This window comes from Tenrec ecaudatus, chromosome 5 (assembly GCF_050624435.1).
Source record: "Tenrec ecaudatus isolate mTenEca1 chromosome 5, mTenEca1.hap1, whole genome shotgun sequence".
Taxonomy (NCBI): domain Eukaryota; kingdom Metazoa; phylum Chordata; class Mammalia; order Afrosoricida; family Tenrecidae; genus Tenrec; species Tenrec ecaudatus.
Window position 1 is genome coordinate 139,021,954 of NC_134534.1, and position 19,152 is coordinate 139,041,105.

The 19,152-nt window shown below is 41.1% G+C and overlaps 1 protein-coding gene across 3 annotated transcripts in view; it reads right to left on the reverse strand.

The window, feature by feature from the left end:
* The window catches only part of ATXN7 (ataxin 7), a 161,275-nt gene that overhangs the window by 38,117 nt on the left and 104,006 nt on the right, over window positions 1-19,152 (reverse strand). For 2 of the 3 annotated variants that reach the window (XM_075549941.1, XM_075549942.1), the window contains one exon: window positions 13,289-13,393. The exons of the other annotated variant lie outside the window; for it this stretch is intronic. In XM_075549941.1, the coding sequence (XP_075406056.1) occupies window positions 13,289-13,393 (105 nt within the window). The remainder of the gene's footprint in view (window positions 1-13,288; window positions 13,394-19,152) is intronic. 3 annotated transcript variants of the gene reach the window in all.

Consider the following 19,152-nt stretch of genomic DNA (forward strand, 5'->3'; position numbering starts at 1 on the left):
GGGTGAAGGGAGACGTCGGACAGGGCAAGATATGGCAAAATAATAATTTATAAATTATCAAGGGCTCATGAGGGAGGGGGTAGTGGGGAGGGAGGGGAAAAAAAAGAGGACCTGATGCAAAGGGCTTAAGTGGAGAGCAAATGCTTTGAAAAAGATGAGGGCAAAGAATGTACAGATGTGCTTTACACAATTGATGTATGTATGGATTGTGAAAGAGTTGCACGAGTCCCTAATAAAATGTTAAGAAAAAACTTATGATTGTACCAAACATGTGTAAAGTCCTCCAAAAATATCTCACTTTTCAAAGCAATTAAAAGTTTGAATGGATCCCATTAAAACTCAGGAATAAAACATCATTAAATGGAAAAAATTTTTTAGAAAGTATCACATTCTGATAATGCCTTGAGCAAGTAAATTCTGATTCGCTCTTGTTTTGGTTAAGCAGACAGAGCAGCACAACTGAACACAGGGAAATCTCACATACACACAAACGACTTTTATAAAATATAGCAAATCAACAACTTTATAAAGCTCACTCAAAATCTTCTAGTATTAGGAGGTCTAACAATCTTTTTTTAAACGCCACCCATATAGGGTAATGAAACAAATTCCATTCCTCGATTTACTTTTGATTGGGAAGATAATTTAAGAGGCATATATATCCAATGTTTGGGTTAGAAACTATTTAATTTACTTTTAACTTTAAATTGAGATCATTGCCTTCCCTGTTTAAAATAAATTTTTTTCAGTCACATAAAAGATGAAGCTATACTTGAAGTTTGATTTTGAAAAAGTGTTGTCTTAAACGTAAAATGAACACCTAAAAACTGGGATTTCTAGACACATTATCTCAAACGAAGAAGCAAAAGAGCTCAAGTTAGCTACTGCCCCCTTAACACAAACTAGTTTATATTATGGGCTGGGAAAAGCACATCCATCAGAGGAATGATTCCCCAACGAATACTCCCTCTTCTGGTCATGTGAAACACCACAGCTTAGCAATGCAGAAATACCAGCCATCTATGTATCTAAACAGCGTATAAAGTAGTCTTGTGAAATAACTTCAGAAAAACAAACTTTTACCAAGTATAAAATGTGAAATTACATGTTGAAAAGTATGAAGCCCACTCATCCATTAAGTGCTAATGATTTCTATATGCAGCAGACACATCAAGAGTAGCATGGGTCAATGTTAACAATTTATATTTTACTTAATAGTCCTGGCAAGAAACTCTTACTCCAGTGGGACAGCCCAAGCTACTGAAGTAGTTCACGAACTTACAGTAGGATTAACATCGAGGTTGTCCAAATGACCAGGCACACGGTAGAAAATCAATAGGCACAAATACTTAAGATTATCAAAATACTACCCGTAGTCCCCCTCCATCACAGAAGGTAGGTCAAATATATGAATGAAGTGGAAACGAGCATTCTTTAAATAATAAAAAAAACTTGGCAGAAGACTAGGCACTACAATGTAAAGATGTTAACATATACTTAAATATATATACACATATATTTAATGTAGTATATATTTAATATTGTAATGTATTGATATATACTTATTATATACACATCTTTAATACAGGATATACATATTTTATATTTAAAGTTAAAGAATACTCAAAAACCTTTCAAATGAATGTGCTGTGGGGTGCATGGGGAGAACTGGGCAGTCTCACTTTGTCTGGTGTAAAGGCGTCTCAAAGGCACAGGTCCAACTGCACCTTGAAAAGATGGAGGAGGGTTATCCATTTCGATCCTATTCTTATCTTCGTGTCATTGGGCATGTCATTTACAAAACATGTTTGAAACTGATTGTGGTAACTGCTGTACATACTGCTTGATGTGGTTGAACTATGGAATGGCACCATGATACCTGTATTAGCTCTCGATAAAATGATTTTGGAAAATAAATATGTATATCCGCTTAATGCAAAACAAATTAAATTGTTTTGCTTTTAATCAATAAACTCTTGCTTAAATGAGAACATGAGAGGGACAAGGGAAAACTTGTATTCTCACTTGTTGACTGACCTATTGACCTTTAAAAAGAATAACTGATTCCAAAACTTGGTCGGGGTGCAGTAAATTACTTACTATGATTGGATGGGACGATGCAAATAAAGTTCTATGGCCGACTAAGGGGACTGAAACACATGGTTAACAGTAATGCAAATACGGTGCATAACACATCTGTGGGGGTGTCACCATACACTAAGTGTGTAGAATCCTAATGAAAGGATTAGTTGGTTTTGCCATCTTGCTAGGCTTAAAAGTGCCAGTTCCAGAGGAGAGGGGGAAACTCACACTACCACCAACAGAGAAGAGCTAGAAGTAGAATGACCTTAGACCATGACCTTGGACCTCGAGTCCTTTCCTAAGAACTTCCTAGAATCAGAATTGAGACCGAACAAGGCGGGAAAGGAGGGAGGAGGAGAGAGAACTGTAATATGAGAGATGACAAGAAGCAGAGAGACATGGAGGCAGCAGAACCACAAGACCAACATGGAAAGGCATGCTGGACTTCCAGCTCTCAGAGTAAAGCAAATGCAGTGGGCACACTAACCCATAGATTAAGAGATGAGAACCTTCAGAAGCCAAGACTTACTGGAGTGGGGTGCCTATGGCCACTTCTTGGAGGCACTAAAGAGCTCTATAATCACGGAGTAGGGAAGAGGCAGGCCAAGGGGCTGAGAGCTGAAGGAGAGAGGTCTGGCTAGGTGGGGGTACCTCCCCCCAAACTGGAATTACACTGAGCAGAACTTTCATAGTACACACTTTTCCTGCTGGGCGAGCTTCGAGCAACTAGCTCTTATTGCACCCAGGCCACTAGGCGTTAACTAGGAAGGTTCTCTCTGATCACAGAGAATTTTTTTCATAAAAGCAGTTTTGCTGGAACCTTGTTCTTTGTGATGACTGATTTAAGAGAACAGCGTGTGGCTGTGGAATTTTGTTTCCTGCTCGGGGAAAAATGTCACAGAAAATGTTGTGATGTTTAACCCAGTTTGCAAGGACAGCACTATAGAACAAACTCAAGTGTATGCGTGGTTTTATCATTTCAAAAGAGGTAAAATGGCAATCGATGACAAATCTTATTCTGGACATCCATCAACTTTCTGAATGGACAAACATGTCGACTCATAGTGCATTTGGAGTTCATTCTACTAGGTCAGACTGTTCATCAAGCTTTCTATTTAGAAGTTCCGAAAAGATTGCGTTTAACAGTGTGCAACAAAAAAGGCTGATTTGTAGCAGATGGGGACTGGGGACTGGTTTTGCCACCGTGACATTGCACCTGTTCATGTAGCCATCAATGCACCAGTTTTTGGTAAAAGCAGCATGCCTCTCTTGCCCATATACCTGACCTTACTCTGTGCCACTTCTTTTTGTTTCTGCAAATGCAGAGGGATATGAAAGGACAGCAATGTGATGATGTAGAAGAGGGAAGAAAGAAAACCAGGGAGGTGCTTTCCGCCATCCAAACACATGAGTTTGGAAAATGTTTCCAAGAATAGAATCGCAGATGTGAAAAATTATTAAGTGTAATGGAGAGTATTTTGAAAGTGATAAGGTTTTGTAAAAAAAAAATTAAATACATAGCTTTCCTTTGGTACTCCTTTGCATGAGCAGTGCTGAAAAGTTGCCCTGAATAAAGAACTGTATCCTGAACTTTTCCTGGTCCTGAATTGTAAAATGTTACTTCCCTAATAAACCCATAACTGTGTGTGAGTATGGGCTGTGAGCTGCGTGTAGCCAACCCAGCAGAGAAGTACCATATATACTTGAGTATAAGCTGGCCCAAATATCAGCTGAGGCACCTAATTTTACCACAAGAACGGCTTTAAAAATGTGCTGAAAACCTCACTTACACACGAGTATATCTAAGGTAGATGGGACAGCTGAAAAGGTTATTCCTCCACTGCAAAGGAATCCGCCTAACGCTATGACCGTGATTCTCCTCACTCTTCCTAGAGTTAGCTTAGGAGGCTGAACACTGTCCTATGCTATTTATTTTCTACCCTTTCAATCTTTAGAAAATGTCTAAATACTGAATATAAAATACATCAAGCTTTCCATTCAGTTCAGTACACCTCATGAATACAAACAAAATAAAGGCTACCATATTCAAACTGAAAAGAACCATCCTGTGATATCCAAACTAAATTAATCCAGCTGCTTAAACAACAAAATCATAAGTTTTCATCCCTTCCTTGTCTATGCCACACACACCCCCCCCCACACCATACTTCCGATACAGATTCCATAGAGCAAACCTAAATCCTCCTTGAGAACTGGCTTTGCAGTGCCTCTATGGTCCACACCAAGTCTCTTCCTGGCTACCCAACAGGGTCCAATGACATCTGGGCCCTGGATCCTTCTCTTTTCTACAATGCCTAACCCTAACCCAATTCTAACTCTGTCCAGGTGAGGGTTCTTCCTTGCATTCTGTTGTACCTCCTCCCTGGCCTAGGTTCCAGGCCATTTCCATCTGAGAATCTTTAAACTTGTCACTTCCTCTATCACAATGGTTCTCAACCTTCCTAATGCCATGACCCTTTAATACAGGTTCCTCATATTGTGGTGACCCCCCCAACCATAAAATTATTTTCATTGCTACTTCATAGCTATAATTTTGCTACTGTTATGAATCGAGCGACCCCGTGAAAGGGTCATTCGATCCCCAAAGGGGTCACGACCCACAGGTTGAGAACCACTGCTCTATCGGGAACACACTTATCCCAATTCAAAGGTTCAAATGATTGGCTTCCCCCACCCCACCCCGTCACCTCCTCTTTTAAATCCTTAGCTTAAGCAAAAACTCCTTAGAGTGGCTTTCCTTAATTCTTAGTGAGCTGGTCAAGTCATTCTTAAATTATCCTTAACATTATCACTGACTAAAATAGTCTTTTCTTTCTTCTAGATATATGTTATCTCTCATGACCACTCAGACTATAAACTACTTGAAATGAGACACAGCTGTCTGAATCAGTGGAATACAAGGCCTAACACACAGTAGGCACTAGATATTTGTCAAATGCATGCAAACCAAGGCCAATTTCACTTCTTTCAAAAATCCACTCCAAAGGCATATTGATAAAGATATCAGTAAGAGGAAAAAACACGTTTCAAAAGTTAGAAACGCAAACGTTCCTACACACGACATAAATAAGGTAGAGACTATTTTAAAGAAACCAGCCTATTATACAACAAAGGAAAAAAGATAAAATTATACTAGGTAAGGAGAGAATAGGTTTTTGTCTCGTGTTACTAAAGTTATTTTTAAAAAATTAGCACCACTTGGCATGTGGCAAAGAAAAAACAACAAAAACCACCTTCACTATGTTTCTTACACCCTCTTACTTGGTAAGTGGTTTTCTGGACAATAGGGAATTTGGAATTGCTCAAATGTAGACCCGTCTTGACACTGCTCACTTTGTGACTTGCCTGCTAGTGTTGGCAATCCCTCCCCGCCTCACTTGACAACATCCCACCACTCCACAGCTGGGCGAAGGCCAGTATGTATTTTAACTAGAGCAAAAGAGCACAATATTTATGTCCACTTAAACAAATCAATCTTTACATTGTTAGCTGAAGAAATATAAGGGAGCTTCAACATGCTCATGGAAAAATGGAATGAAAAATAATGGAATTTTCCCATGCAGATTTTAAAGCCCTATAATTAGTATGCCAATATCTAAAGATGCTACAAAATAAGAAGTGGAATGTGGCTTTGGCTAGCTACTCTGGTTTAGGGTTAAATACAGTAGAGGAACAGCTGGAGAGAAATCCAGTGACTAAGTAAATCAAATCCATATGATCATTACATCTTGGAATTACTAAATATTCTAGGGGGATATGTTTAAAGCAACACTGACCCAGTCATCCGAAGTAAACTTAAAATTCTACCTGAGTGACATATGTCATGATAAGTTTTGTGACATGTACAATGAGTTCTATCTTGCCAGAACTTTCTTTTTTAACAGTGTACTTCCTTATTATATGTATAAGAAATCATTAAGAGTAGCAAGAATAATATGCAGGTTAAATTTTATCTGTGTAAGTAAAATTTAATTTAGTGATTTAATCTGTAAACTGATAATGAAATCACCTAATAAGTGCATGGTGAAGACCAAGAAATGAGGTAATACAAGAATACTTCATAAAAACCATCATTATCTGTAGACTTAAAAAACACCAATCCTAGAAAGACTAATTATCACAAAGTTTCAAAGCAGAAATAAAAAAGACTGAAAATTTACTGGCACATTTAGCTAACACACAAAGGAAAAAGGGGGAAAACATTTTGTCTTTTCTTCATCTGAAACCAAAGTTACTTAGTTGTCAAAAAACTCATTTAAAAAATATACTTGTTGCTATTGTTCCTTCCCAGGACTTACTCAATCAGATGGATAAGATAAAAATAATCAACCAAACCCCAAACTCACACTGCCATCGAGTAAATTCCAACTCACAGTGAGCCCAGAGAACAGGTAGAATTGCCCTTGAGAGTTTCTGAGACTGTGAGCAAAAGAGGGTACAAATAAAAACGAACAGCAAAGCCTTTGCTTTATCTCGAAAAGTCATGGTGACATAGTAATGGCTACTTGGGCTGGGACCCTCAAGGTCTGCAGTTCGAATCCACCAGCTGCTCCACAGGAGAAAGGCAAGGCTTTCTACTCCCATAAACAATTACAGTCTCAGAAACTCACAGGGCAGTTCTACCCTGCTGTCATCGGGGCTATGAGTGGGCACTGACTCCATGGCAGTAAGCTTTGCTTTTGAGATTTATCTTGCAGGTACACTTAATTTTGTGATGGCAGTCGTTGATCACAAATTCATGAAGTATTATCAAAAATAAGAACCAATATTTTTTCCAGAACCAGCCCATCAAATCTCACAGAAGAATCATTTTGTTCTTATGCTAATATTCTTAGAAACCAATTAACTAGCTTAAAACCTTGTAATTTGTATTCATTCATTGGCTGATGAAAATGAGATTTTTAGGGGAAAAAAACCTCATATGTTGCCATCTAAAAGAATCCACACCATCTCAATGCACATCAAGGGACATTAGGTCTAATAGACAATGTGTGTGGTTGCTAATTTTTCAGGATTTTTAATATCTGCAAATGAAGAAAGCTGGAAGGTCACAATAGTGTTAAAGTTCTGAAAACAGCTGATTGCCTGAGAGGCAGAGCTTTGTGCTCAAGCCTGACCAATCTTTCTGCAGACTCACATTATCAACAAATAGCTATCATACTGACTGATTACTACTAACAAAGGATGCTTGTCCTATGAGCCTTCTGCAGATCGGTATAAAGTTCTAGAATTCTGCTACCAAGGTAGGATGCACCCTATGACCAGGTAGATAGGCTCCTGAAGCATCAGAACACACACCCTCATCACTCACGCTGGTATTGACCAGAATAGAGAGTGGGCATAGCTCCTCAACACGACAACATCAGATCCCAGGCAAAAAAGCACTCCCTTTCATATCACGTGCCACTGCTGAACACCACCATGTGACATAGATAACACACCCAAAGTATGGTCTTTTAAACAAAGGGCACAGCAGTGCCAGGCTCAGTGCTTATACTGGCAAGTGTCCATTGAAAATTTAGTCATCTTTTTGGACTATTGATTTTCATACTTACCTTTTTATGGTAAATACATGAAACATGAAGGGGCTTCCAAAAGTGTGGGAAAATGGAATGAAAAGATAACGGGATTTTCCCACAAACTTTTGGATGCTCCCTCATACTCCTCCCTCCCTCCCTCCCTTCCTAGCTACCTACCTATGTAGTGCTTTGACAAGGTTTTCTTTATAAATGGAGTTAGCTAGATAAAAATGATCTTATTTAAAGAAAATCACTTAGTGGAATTAAGTAAGTAAACCATTAAAAATAGTGTATGGTTATGGTTGGTAAAAAATAGCCAAGGCACATGTGCCTAGCTAAGGTCGTGCTCAGGGACTCTCAGTTGTACCAAGAGTTGAATAAGTGGATCAGCCTAACCAAACATGCTAATAGCTGACACTTGAAGATGGGTTTCAATTAATTATAGCGATTCTACATGTAGCACCTATCTCAACTAAATTAACATCACTCATTTATTTCACTGCTCCCTCCCCCAACGTGTCTGCTTAAAAAAAAAGTAAATTCATAAGTAACCGCAGAGAGGGCAGGAAAATGCAGTGTAGTGAAACACAAACAATGTATCAGAATCACCTGGAAAGCTCTTTCCCAAAGTTCCAAAGTCATCTGCTAGCAGTACCAAGTCAGAGACTCATTATAAAGTTGTGTAGATAGGACCCCAGCTCATGCTATTCACAAGTTAGTTTAAGGAGAACACAAAGCAACTATGACTAACTTGCCAAACACCCTGAAAGGAATGGCGCTTCTGGCCCTTCTTCACACTGACATTTTAGAGGGAATTAAGGGGGCATCAAAACCCAGCTGCTGTGAGGTCGCCTCTGATCCACGATATCCCACAATGTGTGTCACAGCAGAACCCTGATCCACGGGGTGTTCCAGGGCTCCGTTTCCAAAAGTCCAGTTAGTCTTCCCCACCTCTCCTGCCCCAGGAATCTTTGGGCAGGTTTGAAGCTCCAACCTTTCAATTAGCAGATGGACATGTTACCATTTTGCATCTCTCTCAGGGACCCCTAAAAACGTGACAGTATCAGCACATACTATAAAGATTAAAAGATTTCCATTCACCTGAAAAGGGTCTTGAGAAGCTATATGCTTAAGAAGTTCCCTTTTGATTAAAATCTGAAATCAGCAGTAGAAATCTCTCCTGATTCTTCAAAATAACTGAGTAACTACAAAGAAAACCAGGAGGCATGTTGACTTTTTTCAAAACATTAAAACAATCAGGAAAACATGGTATTACTATGTAGTTCCCAAGAACAAGCCAATCTGTATCAGGGCTAGGAAAACTGGGAATGTCAAAATGATACAACAATCACCAACCATCACTGTAGTTGCTCACTCCCTAAAAGGTTGCTTGGCAGCAAAAAAATATGTGGGTTCTTACTACTGTGGGTAGTAGGATGCTCACCAGTGCAGAATCACATAACCAGCCCTATGAATGGCTGTGCTATTTCTCGCCCACTGTGGCTTCCTTCCCTGCCCTGGCAGCACTGCTGGAGTTTGTAGCAATGGCTTATTTGTTCATAGAAGTCACAGATAAATATCAGTAATGCTTGAATTAACAGAACACTCAGATTTCCACCAATATCATCAGAAGATAAGAAAATGTCCTTGGCAGTTATACCTTCTTTCTAATATTGTAATACACAGACAACAGCTATTCAGGGGGAAATAAAAAAGAGATTTGAAAAATCTTTTTGTTGTGTGTGTTAACTGTAGAAAGAGCCCTGGTGTCATAGTGCATTATCCATTGAGCTGCTTACTGAGAGGTCAGCAGTTTGAACCTGCCAGCAGGTTATGCATAAGATGAAGCTTTGCTCTCCAAAATGTACCACCTCTTGAAATCTGAAGGAGTTCTACTTTGTCCTATAGAGTGTGAGACAGTTTAATTATGGAATACAAGAACAGGCCTCCTGGAATTATGAAAAAACATCCCTCCTCCCCGAGACAAAGGGGATCGTGGCAGTACTGCCAACCACCTTGGAACCCAGTGTCCCTTTTCACTTAGCGGGGCGTCATTTCTAAAAGACTCCAATACCACAAAGTTACTGTACATTTATGGCACCTCTCAACCCCATCTACCTCTAACTATCTTGCTAATTCCATCCACCTTCTTTCTGACGGATATTGAACTAATCAGGCATGATAGAATTGTTCCCTTGGGTTTCTGAGACTATAAGTCTTTATAGGAATATAAAGTCTCATCTTTTCTCCTAAGGAGTGGCTAGTGGTTTTGAACTGCTGACCTTGCCCAACAAATAACCCACTGGAATCCACTCAATGGCAAGAGTTTCTCCTCTGTGGTTCCTGCCTCTCTCAGAGAACGTGGCCCTCATGTTTGTGCCGTGACTCCCCCTTTGACATCTTTAATAGTAGCGTGAGGAAAGCCCCACTGAGGCTCCGCCAAGCACAGTTCCTGTCTACTCAGGCAGTCATTTTTGCCTATGAATTCTGCATCCCACCATCTTCTCATTTACATCACCTCCTTGTCATTCTATAAGCTTGTTATCAGGAGGCACTGTAACACTTGTGCAAAGACACAGGGTAGGAATACAATGTAAAGACACTCCCTCTGTCACACACTAACATTCTAAGAGGTAAGCAGAAAGGTAAACAAATCTCTATACAGTGTTGTGTAGCCACTGAATGGTGTGTTTCTGGAAGAGGGAGCCAGAAGGCCCTTTTTCTTCCTAGAGAAATTCTGGAAGCAGTGGCATCTTTACTTGGGCCTTGGCAGTCATTTTCATACCGTGGTGCTTTCTCTCTCTCTCTCCGTTCCAATTTGCGCTGCCCAACAATCCTGCTGGTGCACCACTACCTCACACCACTGTGATGCTGGAAGATCTGAAACTGGTCTCTTGCCACATCCAGGACAAGGGGCTCTCTCATGGGCAAAAAGGCGCTCGGAGTTAGTCTCAACCTGCCTTTGCACACAGCTCTCCACATGTGAGTACATCAGCTCAAGCCAAAAGGGATGCCCTGTAGAACATTCCAGACAGCCTGGAATGTCCTGTCTCTGCCCTTGTGTCACCCATTGCCAGCCTGGGACCACCAAATATGGTTGTTCAGTGAACACACTGTGCGGCTCTATGTGTCATCCCTATCTAGCCCCATCAAAATGCTTCTTCTCATCTCATTGTCCACAACAGGCACGTGTACGTGCTTAAAAATTGAGAAAAGAGCATTACTGATAGGAAAAATGAAATTTACTCTTAAAAATAACATGGTTATTTTCTCCAAGAAGCTTTCGCTGGGTTATTCAACAAGACAATTTATATTCCTTACTCACGAGACCTTGAACTGTTCGATAACTTCAGATACGCATCTTCCAGTGTCTACAGCTACACTTTTCTCTCTCTTACTCTGATCTCTTAGTATATTCCCAGGCATTGCACTGGGTCTTTACCTATGCTATCTCCACCATGAACCTATGGGGTTGATATTACCAAGGAAGCTGAGGCTGGATAATTTGCTCAAGGCAAAGAACTAGACGATGGGTCTTATAAAGTTGACATTTAAATCCAGATTAGTCTGGCTTCAAAATCTACCTCTAATACACTAAGCAAAGAACGAATTGTCTTTTCCAATACCAGCCACCCTAAGAGTCAAATAGGGAGACACAATAGCTTCCATCCTTGTACCCACTTAGCGACTACCCTGGGGCCTCACCCAGAAGTGGGATCCAAGAACCTCTAATTGACTAAATATATATTTCTGGGGGAAAAAGAGTGGGAAGTTGATTGTGATGGCAAATAACAGCTGTTCTTCCTGTGAGCACGGCACGTTTCTAGCTTTTAAAGGTAACTCAAACTCATGTTGTCTTCTAAGCTGGACGCTAGTTTCAGGATAAGCATGCACCACCTTTTGTATTTCAACTATTCTCTGTGTTTGTTTTCCTCTTCTCAGCAAACTAGTTAGTGGCTGGGCTGTGTTCCTCCTTTATAGAAGTTTTCCAATGCCCTCAAGCCTCTTGCCCTGGCCTACAAGTTGTGCAAGATTCTACCTGTAACCTGGGACACTGGGATGCATCTGGCCTCTAGCTCCCTCCACTCACTACCTTCCAGCTCACTGGCTCCCTATTCAGGGGAAGCTCTTATTCCATCTAGATCGCTTTTTGAGTAGCCTACTCTCTTCACCTAGGGCACAAAGCACCAGAGTCACCTCCTCTGAGGCTTTCCTTACACAGCTTCTACCGAAGGGGCCCAGTGCTAGCAGTAAGGGCAATGAGAAAACAACGTGCAGCTTTTCATCACAAACTTGTTTTAAACACTTTAGGTGGTACTATGACAATGCAAAGAAGCCCTGGTGGCACAGTGATTAAAGCACACCTGAATGGGCAGTGGTTTCAACACTAGCCTACTCCACGTGGCAATCAGCTTCCATAAGGACTTACGGCCAAGAAAACACTATAGAGCTCTTCTTTGTTCTGTAGCAGTGGTGCTCAACCTGTGGGTCGCGACTCCTTTGGGGGGGGAGGGTTGAAGGACCTTTTCACAGGGGTCACCCAATTCATTACAGTAGCAAAATTAGTTGTGAAGTAGCAACGGAAATAATTTTATGGTTGGGGGGGTCACCACAACATGAGGAACTGTATTAAAGGGTTGTGACATTAGGAAGGTTGAGAACCACTGATTTATAGGGTCAATATGAAGCTAGAATCAACTCAAAGGCAATGGATATGATGTAAAATGACCTATTTGGACTCTTCAATGATGAAACACCAGGTAACAAGCTTGGCCACCACTTGTCAGTCTGTTGCACTATGGTGACTTGTGTGTTGCTGTGATAGTGGAAGCTATGCCACTGGTACTTCACCCATGCTAGACAGGTTTCAACAGAGCCTATTGACTAAGACAGGCTAGGAAGAAGAACCTGGTAATCTACTTTTGAAAATCTTCTGACTAGTAGAAGAACACCGGGTCCCTGGAGGACCTCACACTTCATAAAACAGAGGGTCAGAATAAAGAGGAAGTCCCTCCCTGAGATGTCCTGACACAGTAGCTACAACAGGCTCACACATGGCAATGTGTGTGAGGGAGGCGCACAGCTGGGCAGTGTAGTACTTTGATCTGCACTAGGTTGTACACAAGGTTGCTGGGTGGCGCCTAAAAAGTTTTAGGCGTTCACAGAACCCATAAGACCACCAAGTCTCCAGTTAAGAACATTTTCATTTTGATGAGAAGTTGTAAGGTCTTCAAAACCCCAAGGAGAATATGACATCAAGAAAAGATTCAGAACCACTGATCTCGGAAGTTTCAAACCCACAATCCTTTTAAAACGTCATGCATTCATATTGTGTGTGTGTCATCTAGAATTATAACTGCCACTGGATCATCAGCCACATGGTCTAGAAGGAAAAGAAATCATTAGCTATACTGTTTAACAGAGATCATTAAAAATACATTTTCCTCTGATTATTAGTAATCAGATAATGCACATCACTTTCAAGAAAGAATTAAACAGAAAATACCACACAGTTGACAGGTTTTCACTCATTCAATGAATTAGAAAGCCCACTGCCAACCAGGGAAGGTTATTATTTTACTCTACCCATCCTGCTGCAGGCCTTCAGCTTAGTCCTGCTTTATCTTTAACCCTCTAGTAATTATTTTAAATGGTTAAGCACTTACCATAATGTGATTGAAATGCCTGCGGTTTGACAACCTGATTACAGTCGTTACACACCACCAAGTAGAAATCATCATGGGCTGGACAGAGACCAAATATTGGCATGTCTGCAACAAAGAGAAAGCATTATTCACCTCATCTGGCTATGATGTGATCCGAAGCTGGCCACTGGGGGCTTGACCACTACTTTCTAATTGAGCTGACTTACTATAATATAAAGTGTACCAGGACAAAACGGTAGTCCAGCTTAAACATAATGGACATGGCAGACCTTACTATTAGTAGAAAAATTAGGCGTAGAGACATTTACAAAGGACTAAAGTCACATTCTGCAAACGTCATTAGTATGAGGTAAAATACACAAACCTACTAAGACGCAGATGATGAGGACATGTGCAAAGGGAAGTAACTAATGAGTGCTAAAAGGATTCTGGAGAAGAACAGAAAACCAAAAACACAACTAATGAACTGCTCAGTAATTCATTCACAAAGCTGTACCATCGAGTGGCTTTATTTGCCTGCCTGTACACTGTATCCCAGCCATGTGGCCCTGGAGTTCTATGAAACAGTGAAGGAGGAAGGAGGCAGAAGTCTCGCTGAAGAGTAAAATGGCTGGTCTCTCCAGTGTGCCATACAAAGAAAGTCATTTTTATGTATTTTTTTTTCTGGTCATGGCAATCTCGACTTCTTTTGCTTATCTACTGATGGCACTGGATACACGAGACTGACCAATAATTCAGCACAAACACCTTACTTTGTATGTTACTTTCACTTCAGTTACCCAAACAGGGCAGTATACCAGTTTCTTTTTTTAATGGTTAAGAAGTCAACTTAATTAAAATGTGAAAGTGAAACTAAACTATCTAGATATACGTGAAAACTGAGAGTAACTTACCACCTGGCAATATTTGGTTAAATGAAAATATATCCCAACCTCGAACTATTGCTAACAGTCATCTAGGGAACATACCTAAGAACTAAGTGGCTCAGAAGCCAAATGTTTCAGAATCTTTTTAAACGAGTATTTTACACCACACACTATTTAGAATATATCCAAGAAATGTACAATTAGACACTGTTTTAGGTAAGCACACATCAATCTTTGGTGAACTTGGTGGTTTGAAAGGGGGTGGGGAGGGAGGACCTGAGGAGATGTAAAGTGATTATAATCCCTAAAACATCAAATAAACTACGGTGTAATATCTAAGCAAGGCGATAGCTTGGATTTTCCTATTTTCCACTTAATTGTACAGAGCTGGCTGAAAACAAGCCTGAAACATGCCCTGACTCAAGGTGATTCTAGGATGCATCAGCAACAGTTTCCATGTGCCGTTATCTTATTTTATCCACACAATATCTAGGTAGATACCATTATGCCCCGACTTTAAAGAGGAGGAAAATGAGCCACACACAGAAAAGTGAAGTAATTTGTGTGAGATCAATACATATCTGGGCCTCAAATCTGACTCATAAGTGACATAAATGTGGTTCCTGGTGACGATCAGAGGAATATGGTTTCTAGAAATCTCGTCCACATTTCAATCCCAGGAACTTGGAATTGCCAGGGCTCCACACCGTGAACGGCATGAATCGGTAGACGGCGTAAGAAGTTTCTGGGACACTGGAGACTGGGACTTAGAATCAAACAGTGTGCGGCTATCTTCCTCAAAGGCATGGCCACGCTGAGTTACCTTCCGTGTTTGGGGGAGAAGGGGAACAGTCTTATCCCTGCAATGACGCACATGTAATAGCTATTTCACATGGTCATGGTTCCTTGACTTGGCATTTCACTCTAACGTTTTAAGTACATGATCTTAAGTTTCATCATAGCATGTGCTAAATGCCTGACAGAAGGCTATTACTAAAGGCATAGTATGAATTATATAAGTTGTATTATCTTTACTGATTTAGATTTTTGAAAGTCGAAACATCTATAAGCAGCAAATCAATTGTTTTGCTTATTAAATCAAATCAATCCATTTCATAAAACAATTGATTTCAGTTTAGTTTTGGGCCTCTGCTCCTGGCTAGTTTCCCAAAGTACTGAATGTCAAGCAACGTTGCTTGAAATACATCATTTTACCAGGTAAATCTTGTGACCCTACTCCCAATTTATAAATATGAGGAAGAAAAAAATAAGCTATAGTGATTCTTTCAAGTTTTAGATTAAGTTGTCATAGTGACCTTTATGTAGAAAATTGTTTTTGCCCTTTGGTCCTATTGTGAGACTTAAAAAACATTAGTAAAAGCTGTAGTGGTTACAATTTGGCTGCGATGCGCACGGTCAGAGGTTCAAAACCACCAGCAGCTCTGCGGCGGGAGAAAGACGGGGCTTTGTACTCCCTGACACACTTACAGTCACAGTACCCACAGGGGCCACTATGAGTGAGCGCTGAGCAGATGGCACTGAATGTGGTTGGGAGTGAAAGTAAGGGGAAAGGTCAGTTCTGTTGGGGAGCAGCAATCTATACTTTTTAAAAAGTTTGCACCGATTAAAAAATATTATTTGCCATTGATGATAAAAGAGAAAAAGTTGCTATTTACTGAAAAAAATATTATGTGCCAGGCACTATACTGAGCACTTTTTACCTGGCTTATCATTTATTTCCGAGCAATAGAAGATGAAGGAGCTTCAGAAAGTTCATGGGAAAGTAGAACTGAAAGATAATGGAATCTTTCCACAATCCTTTTAGAGCCCCCTCATATCATTTTCTATTTCTGTTGGGGAAGCTAACTTATTTAGAAAGAGCTGTTTTGCACCAGCAGGATGCAAACTGCATTCTCTGTGATTAAGAACAAAGCTCCGTTTTTAAATCTCTCATTAGCACATCCAGAAAAAAAAAAGTATATATGCAAATAAGCACAGAACCCCTTCGGAAAAGAAACACAGTATATGTTACTCCAGGCCAAGTCACCTCCTGATGTATTATGATTATCTAAAGCAACTTTCAGAGTTTGGTTTTGTAATTCTTTACTTTTAAATATCCATATTTGGAAGTAAGCTAGAAGCTACAAAATTTAAGTAAAATGTCTTCTTCAGAAAAAAAAGGAAAAAAAGAGAGTTATATATTCCCTTCTACTCTGGGACATTCCTGAGGCCTTAGCAACAGGAGCAGCATGCGGACTGTTGTGGCGACACAAAGAACCGATCTGTGTGAGATAGTATATTATGTTTTCTCGATACTTTTAAGGCATTAATTAATTCACAATCAAGACCATCTACAAATTAGCCTATGAAATTTGCCCAAATTCTGGAAAAAGTTTGATTTATGACAATACAATGTCAGGTTAATAAAAATGAGCTCCTACTGCATTAGTAACATTTAATCTTACTTAAATAATTTTAAATTGTCTTTGAATCATGGATTCTCAACTAATTTTACTATTGTTTAAGGCCTTAGGTTAACCTTATCTAATAATAGTTAGTGACAGAAGTTGAAGCCAGTAGCAGCCCCTGGGGAGACAGAGGGGCTTTCTACTCCTGTAAAGAATCACAGCCGTGGAAACCCACAGGGGCAGTTCCACCCTGCCCTACAGGGTACTGCTAAGGAGAAGGCTTTAACCAGACAGCAGAAATGTTTTGAGCACCCCTATCTAGGCCAGCAAACTAAGAATGGAGTTTAAACACATGTACGCAAAACTCTAAGTCAAGCCCTGATTGATAGCTGGTATTCTCCATTACTTTGGGGTTCCTGTCCCTTTTTTGAGGACTGTATGGCAAAAAACAAAAAACACCACATGTGTGTCATAGCAAAGTACTTAACTTTTGCAGTACCCTGGGAGTTTCCCTCCTCCCACACATGCCAAACTTCCGCATGCTATGACTCCCACATGCCCTTCTCTGGCCTACACATAGTTCCCAAGCTCTGTCTCAACTCACATATCCAAGTGGCTATTCTCTAACACCATTTGAACATCACACATGTATCTCAAATAAAACAAACTAAAAAATGTGTCCCTACTCTGGTTCCTACACTCTCAAAAGCCTTCCTATTTTTGTTAACGTAACAGTCCACCGCCCCCGCCCCCAACACACATACCAAACCAACAAGCCCCATAACTTCCTAAAACTACTCTAATTACAAACCTAGGGATCATTGCCTACATTTCTCTCTCTCATCACATCTAGCAGCCCTAGTCAGTTCCGAGCCACCAATGTAGGGCCTGTCACCAGTACCTTTCCACTGAACTTGGAACCAGCCTCCTGGGTGGTCTACAATCCCTTCCTACAAAACTCAGAGTACAATTCTCTGAACTCCTCCCCCAGTTTATGTCCCCCCTCTTCCTAGAAGTTCTCCAGTGACTTCCTACTCCTCTGGGAATAAAATCCCAACATCACCTCTACACGGCGCCCCACCCCCTGCAGTCCTGCCAGATGTGCTGTCCGTCTCCTCTGACCTCTGGTGCCTGGGTTCTCTACTCCCCTCTGCTCAGGCCCAGAAAGCTCACGCCCAGCCAGCCTGGTCCCTCATCCTCACAAGTCTGGCATAGTCACACACTTCAGATCTCTGCTCAGTGTAGTCTTTGCTCTGGCCCCTTCCCAATAGCCATTATTTATCACTGATAAATCTCAAGAGAGTGATTACAAGTGTGGGTTGGGCCATTCTCCTAATTGTCTTTCCCAAGCTACACATCCTTGGGCAAGTTCTATAACCTCTTTGAACTTACTTCAGTTTCCTGTTCTTCAGTTTCCATTAATGATGCTCATACTACTTACTTCATAAGGTCATTACAATAATTAATAGAATATGCACAAAGCCACAGAAAGATGCCTGGCCCCAGGAAGGGCTCATTTAATGTCTCCCCCATACCCTGTGAGATAGGAGTCATATATTGCCACTGTTTTTTTCACACAAGAGAAACTTCACAAATTAAGTGGCAGAGCCAAAAATCGAACCTAGTTCTAGGCTTAAAGTGCCAAGCCTAGGCACTTTGCAATGTTCTCCCCCAAATACTGCTAGATTTGGGCTCCTATGTGCCACTCCCACATCAGGGCCTGGCTGGCTCCTATGTGCCACTCCCACATCAGGGCCTGGCTGGCTCCTATGTGCCACTCCCACATCAGGGCCTGGCTGGCTCCTATGTGCCACTCCCAGGTAGAGCGCCAGCCACCTTTACTCTGCTGTCAGAGCCATCTCCCTGTAAAGCAATGATGCCATTCATCTCCTTAAACACCTCTGCTGACTGCACACAAGCACCTGGACGCCTGATCTTTGTCTGGAAGCAAGGCCCTCAGCACTGTAGTGCCTCCCACCTCTCCAGCCTAAGTCTAGGCTGCTGCAGTGTCAGGGCTGCCTTAACATTCCCAGGATCTTCCCTATTCCCCTACAGTTTTGCCTTCTGCCCAGCACAGTCCCAGTGACATGGAAAACCCAATGAGAACCTGTTCATACCACTTTTAACTCCATTCCAGGCCTTCAATGATTTATGATGATGATTGTTAATTTATACCTGAGAAACTCAGCAACCCTTGCCTCAAAGGGCCACTAAATAGAGATTTGTCTTGTGCATATGCAACACAAATGACTGGAACTGGAGACCTTCCTGTGACTTCCAGTTGCTCTTAGGGACACAAATTAGGATGCTTGATCTGGACCAAAGGTCCTGATCAAACTTAGCTGTTTCTTCTTCTCCCCTGGTTCTCTGTACCTGCCCCCTGCTCTTCGTTTGGCCCCTGAAGCACATCACGCTTTCTCTCTGGCTCCAGTATCTTTACATTTGCTGTTCCCTCTGCCTGGAACTCACTCCCCCCTGATCTTTACCTGGCTTATTCTAGCCTCAATGTCTCTTACTTGGGAGTCCTGGCTAGGCAGGGCTTGCTACCTGTTCTTAAAACTGACTTTGCCTTGGCACACAAGGCTGTAAC